This window comes from Prosopis cineraria, unplaced genomic scaffold (assembly GCF_029017545.1).
Source record: "Prosopis cineraria cultivar Desert tree isolate PC_DT_omini unplaced genomic scaffold, ASM2901754v1 PC6, whole genome shotgun sequence".
NCBI lineage: Eukaryota > Viridiplantae > Streptophyta > Magnoliopsida > Fabales > Fabaceae > Prosopis > Prosopis cineraria.
Window position 1 is genome coordinate 19,449,753 of NW_026555337.1, and position 6,581 is coordinate 19,456,333.

Consider the following 6,581-nt stretch of genomic DNA (forward strand, 5'->3'; position numbering starts at 1 on the left):
CTATTTATAAATAGCAGACGTACCTTGGTCAATATTCATAGAATTCAAATTTAAGGGGCAAGTGAATCGGATATCTTCCATATTGCAATATCGTTTGACCATATAAATTCCACTCTCTTTTACATCATTCCAATCTTGACAGTTGTTCTCAATTAAAATCTGTGCATAATTCCACACACCTTCTTTAAATCCATGTCCTTGAAGTTGATAGAGTAATATATGATCCTTTATACTTTTGGAAAAACTGATCAATGGAACAATTTTTGTAGGTTTTCCATTAATGTGCACCTCGGGATCCAAACTTGCATCATCAGAACTTGGTTTGAGAAGAGCACAAAAACAAAGAGATGGAAAGGAGTTACGAAACCAAAAAGAAATAGATCCTCCTTTCTTACAGAGATCCAACCATTCTGGGATGCTTGATCTTGGCACCATGAATTGGATGGTTCTATAAAGCCCATGTTTGATCAGTGAAGTCCCAATTAGTTCCTATGAAACAAAAGAAATATGCATGTGTCTATACAAGGGAGAGTCTCATAAATACTTAATGGATGTGTAAATATTTAAAAAAAAATCAAAAGACAGAAAAATTAATTACTTCACTCAACAAAAAGTTTCTCGACTCTGAACTCAACGATATGCAATCTGTTGCATCCAACACTCTTATGTTTGGTGGAATTCCTTCTACTTCTTGCAAATACTTGCACCCATTTAAAGAAAGTACCTCCAAAAACCTGCATTCTTTAATGCAGGCAGGCAGAATTGTGAAGTCACTATTGTCTAACATCAAGATTTCCACATTTGAGAACCAACACAGATAAATTTGTAGGCTCTTACTGCTTGATATGATACATTTTTGGAGGTTAACTAACCTTAATCGTCGAAATGGAATCACTTCCTCCAGCAACTTTCCATGACCTTCATCAAAATTCTCACATTGTTTTGGAAACAAAAAGTCCAAACTTGGTGGCTCGATTTTCCCACTAATTTCTATATTCAAAAGATGAATAAGATTGCAAATTGATGAAGGCAGTTTTTCTATCCCAGTTTCCCTTAACTCCAATTGTGTTAGTTGCACTTTCTTTAGTATTTTTGGAAAGTACTTCAGGCTTGAGCAATATGAAAGACACAGCCGTTTAAGATACGATGACTTGATATAACGGGGAAAGGTTTTAAGTTTGGCACATTTATGCACATCTAAGATTTCAAGTCTTTCTAATTCTCCAACTGAATCATCAATGGCAATTAAATTCTTGCATCCAGCAAGATTTAATTCTTTTAAATGTGGGAGGGCAGGTAAATTGGTTATTTGTGTAATATTTTGGCACTTTTTGAGATTCAAAACACTTAGATTCAAGGCCGTCTGCAGAAAATAAAACCATAAAAAATTCTAATTAAAAAAATCATCAATCATCAATCATCAAATAGAGGGCTACTTGTATCCAAATAAATGCACATAAGATGAGGTCCTTACCTTAATAAATTCCACCGACTTTAAACAACTATGTGGCACATTCATTACAAAAAGTTTCCTTGCATGAAAGTTGAGTGGCAAAGATGATGAAGGATATTCTTGCCATTCTAGCACTTTTAAACTGTTGGGTAGATATCTGGGGCCATCTGAAAACTTTAAATTCTTTAAACTAAGAATTTTGAGATTTTTCATTTTCTTGAAGGCTTTACCATCCCAAATTACTTTTGTATGTTTGGACATATTTTCTAAAGCTATGATCCTAACTTCATTTGTGCCCTTCAAGCAAAAGAAGTAAATAAATAATAAAATTAGAACAGAAAATAAAAAGATGTCCTAACAAATTATCAGTGACATCTTAAAAATCACAAATTAATAAAAATCATACATTATTAGCTACACATGTCTGTTCTTTTTTTTTTTTATGAATTCTTTAATATAATTTCAATTTTATGTATTCATTTATAAGCCAACATAAATCAATCATTAAACAAGTACTAATAATATTAAGGAAAAACACAATTATCAATCCTTATAATTTTATTGATTTTTTATCATAAAAATCACTACTAACTGCTTGCAACTATCAATATCAATTAATTTTATAATTCTAAAATAGTTTTTAAATTAATATAACCAACTAGATTTTCATTTTGTTTTGTTTTAAAAAAAATTTAAAAACAGTATTACAAAATAGTTTCTAAAAATAAAAAATGAAAATAGAAACCAAATAAGTCCTAAATAATCCAAAGTAGCACCACTTACTATATCTTCTTCCAAAACTTGAGTTATATCTTGATCGATCCATAATCTAGTACGTTTTCCAGGATCATTTGGTGATTCTTGATGAACAATTTGTCTTCCCATATCTTGTATTAAATCGTGCATCCTAATACAATCACCCACAATCTTTACAAGACATTTGTCTACCAACACACTAATACTGTAGTTTGGATCAAGATTGCAAACTCGTTCCTCTATTTCTTCGACATAGTTCAGTGATCTTCCTTTGAAGGTTTTATTGAAGAAGCAAGCAATATCAAGAAAAATTTCTTGTTCAACTGGTTTCAAGCCATCATAGCTTACTTTCAATATTTGATAAATGTCTTTATCAAGAATTCTTTTATACAAATTTAATGCAGATTCCCACTCCCTTATTGTCTTACCTTTCAAGTTAGAGCCTATAACTTCTAGTGCTAAGGGAAGACCTTGCACATAATGCATCACCTTTTCCACAACTTCCTTGTGACTTGCAGGAACTTGCATACTTCTAAAGGCTTTCCAACTTAATAATTTAAGAGATTCTTTATCATTCAATGCCTCCATCACATATTTTCTCTCAACTTCATGCTTTACAAGTAAATGCTTGTCCCTCGTCGTAATAATGATCCTACTGCCAGCACCAAACCAATCACAATTACCAGCTAATTTTTGCAATTGCTCATACTTATCAACGTTATCAAGAATCAAAAGGATTTTCTTTCGTTTGAGCCTCTCTTTTATTATTGCAACTCCTTTTTTTTCATCTTCAATTTTCATGTCCACCCCTAAAATCTGTGAAAGCATTTTCTCTTGCATTCTTTCTAAGCTAATTGAGTTTGCTTTAATATCACCAAGAAAGCACAAACTTTCAAAATTATCTGCCAATGAGTTATACATGACACGTGCTATAGTTGTTTTACCCATGCCCCCCATTCCATAAATTCCAAACATAATGACCTCTTCATTTGATCCAAGTTGTAATTGAGAGTTTATTCGTTGCAATCTATCATCTATTCCAACAAGATAATCGTTGACATGTAACGGGAGACTACTATTGATTATGCCATAGATTTCTTTCACAATCTCATAAATTGATTGATATTCATATGAACCATGCCTGAAAAATTATAAAAAATTGAGAAAAATCACAATAAATCCATGCTTACTATGCAAGTAATTCATAATAATTTTCTTATAATCTAATATGAAGTTAGGTAAAAGAAAGGGTCAATTTTTCTCCTCAAGTGCAAGCAAAAGGTCACAAATGATCTTAAACTAGGTCATTTATATCCCTCGGTTTTAAAGATTCTATTTGCATTCACACCATGTTTTTGCTATATGGGGCACACAATTTTAAACTTTTAATATTTTTTATTAAAAATATTATTAGTGGATCCCGCATTACTTTTTTTATATTTTTATCCCCTCTCTCATCTCCTTCTCCCTCTCTCTCTCTCTCTCTCTGCAACCGTCTCCTCTTCATCAACTTATTCTCGTCTCTTTCTTGCCATCCTCCTCGTCTTTCAATATGTCCTCATCATCTTCATCATAGTCAGCTCGCTTCTCCTTCCAAACAAACCAAACTCAATGATCTAGTGAGGTGACCAGGATAGAGCGACCAAGATGGATCGAGGAAGAAGCTCCAAAAGGTTTGAGGGATTAACGATGTAGACGAGGAGTTCAACGATCTGGTGGTGGTAGTGAAGTATCAAAGCAAGTGGAACATCCATGGTGAAACCTGTTGCAGAAGATCAATGTGATCTTGTTCTACATGCTTATATTGTTCAATTCAATTGGGTTCAGTTGCTAAGGAATACAATCATAGGATTGACTTTAATGGCCACTACGTCAATGTTGCTGTGTGCACGGGACTACTAGCACTCTAGCAATGATATGGAGCACATACAACATGAAGAAACCTCTCAAATACATCACCCTCCTCATCTTCTCTTTCTTCTATCACTCTCTCTCCATCAGGTTCACGGTGGCTTAGTTTCATTGTTGTCGTCATCTACTACTGCACTAAACCCATCCACATCAAATTTGAATAGCAATCACGAGGAGAGTGGGGGCTTTTGCTACTTCAAAGATAGGAGAACAGAAGATGCAAAGAAACATAAAGAGGAGGATGAGGTTGAAGGAAGAGCTATCATTGGATGAAGATAAGGAAGAGAGGGAGAGGGGAGGATGAGAGAAGGGAGAAAATAGAGGAGAGAGAGGACTCAACTCGTTGGAGATATTATTGGCTTGCTTCATCTATTTGGCCTTCCTTTCTGAGGTACAGAATGTGATGAGCAGAGTAGTGTGTGCGAGAAAGGAGAGGGGGGAGAGAGAGAAGTGAGCAGGGAAGAGAGAGACCTATGAAGCACAAATACTTCGAAAAACTAAATGTACCTATATCTTATATGTATCCGATATGATACTTGTAAGATACTTTTACACATGTGTCCCACATTCTAACATTTATAATATAATTTTTTTTTCAATAATTTTTTACTATATCACTTAAAAACTTGAAAAAAAAAACACTTAATATTTTGATTGATTACTATAAATATCCTTATACTCTTTAGAAATTATAGTCTAAAAATAAAATACCTATATCTATATCATAAAATGTTGAAATATATATTATAAATATCCCCATGCCTGTATTCTAAAATTTTAAAAATTTGCATATCGTCATATCATGCCATATCGTATTAGATATTTGTACCCGTATCTATGCAACCTAGGAGAGAAGTGATGTGGAGGAAGAGAGAGATTATCAGTAGGGTTGAGAATGTGAGTAGTATGGAGGTTGAATCGGTGCTATATAGCAACCTAGCGATGAAGGAGGCGACAATGGGTGGTGGCGAGGCCGGACAAGCTCTAGAGGGGGAGAGAGAGAGAGAGAGCAAAAATGTGGGGGAGGAGAGATGAAGTTGCCAAGAACCCACTAAATACCATCTTCCATGCCAAGAACCCACATTGCCAAGTTCATAACCGAAGAAGTTTCTGCCATGGTAAAGAACCTTCTTGTGTAAACATTCTTGATCCTTCTTGATTCAAACATGCTTATGCTTTTGCACAAGATTGCAGAGAGAGAGAGAGAGAGAGAGAGAGAGAGGGAATGGGGGGAGAGAGGAGAGAGTGAAAGAGAGTCAGGAGGAGAGAGAGGAGAGAGGTGGATGAGAGAGTGATAGGTGGGGTGTAAAAAATAATAAAAAAATATGGAGTAAGTCCAAATGGATAATTAACCCTAGATATGGAGGAAGTAAAATTTGAGATTAAAGGATAAAATTGACCCTTAATTTAAATTTAGAGTCATTTATGAACCTTCATATACAAGATAAAAATGATCCTTAATCCTAAAAGAAAAATCAAGGATTAATGGTGCAAATTACCTAGGTATGAGATGTTTGCCACTGATATTAGCTACTTCATGTAGTGTAAGCTTCCAAATTTGCATCTTGTTTTCATCAGCTTTGTTTTTAATTTTATGGTCATCCAAAGCTTGAGCATAATTCCCTTTTTGATGTCGCACTTCTGATGGCTCCACTTCATAAAAGATTGGCCAAATTCGCCGTCCATCTCTCTTAAAACATTGATGGATGTGGACAAGTTCATCAAGACAAAATGTTGATGTCGCATAGTTTTTAGAAAACACACAAATGGCCATCCTAGATTCTTCAATTGCTTTGCAAAGTGTTGGAGTAATTTCATCGCCCTTTCTTATTTCCTCATCATCAATGAAGGTGTGAACTCCCACTTTAGTTAGAGCATTATACAGATATCCTGTGAAGCCATGACGAGTATCTTCTCCTCTAAAATTGATAAAGACATCATAAGTCCAATGATCATGGATGGAAGATGTTGTTGATGATTGTGTTGTCATGATAGCTGGTCCTGGAGGAATGAAACCAAGATATCAAAGTTTCTCCAAAATTGAGATCTGAATGAAGCAGCTAAAAAAAAAAAACAGAGAGATTTTGCTTACCAATCTGAATGAGTTTACTTACTGTGAAAACCTAAATGAAGCAGCTGTGAGGCATAATAAAGCAGCAATAGGAACTAACAAGAACAAAGATGGAGTTTGAGTCTGCAATTGCTTTTCTTCATCTCAATCGTCGAGAAATGAAGCAATGGATCACACTGAATTTGCAGAAGACAAGTTCATTTTTTTATACCATTTAGATCATCTCACCGTTAAGAATGTAAATTAATTTATGATTATAATGGTAGGGAGGAGTAAATGACTGGGAAGGAGGGTGAGGGCCAAGTCAAAGAAGTAATGAGAATGGCATGAAGGTGAAAGTGAGGTTGCAGACTCGTGGGAACATACAGACAGGACCCGTCATAACATATC

General features: G+C 34.7%; 1 protein-coding gene across 1 annotated transcript; it reads right to left on the minus strand.

The window, feature by feature from the left end:
* Positions 1-6,110, minus strand: LOC129313972 (TMV resistance protein N-like). Its single transcript, XM_054957356.1, has 7 exons — positions 5,620-6,110; positions 5,180-5,271; positions 3,839-3,971; positions 2,237-3,350; positions 873-1,363; positions 599-734; positions 1-489 (listed from the first exon to the last, which is right to left on the minus strand). Exons 1-7 carry the CDS (start codon positions 6,108-6,110, stop codon positions 1-3), a joined length of 2,946 nt encoding a protein of 981 aa, XP_054813331.1.
* Positions 6,111-6,581: the final 471 nt, after the last annotated feature.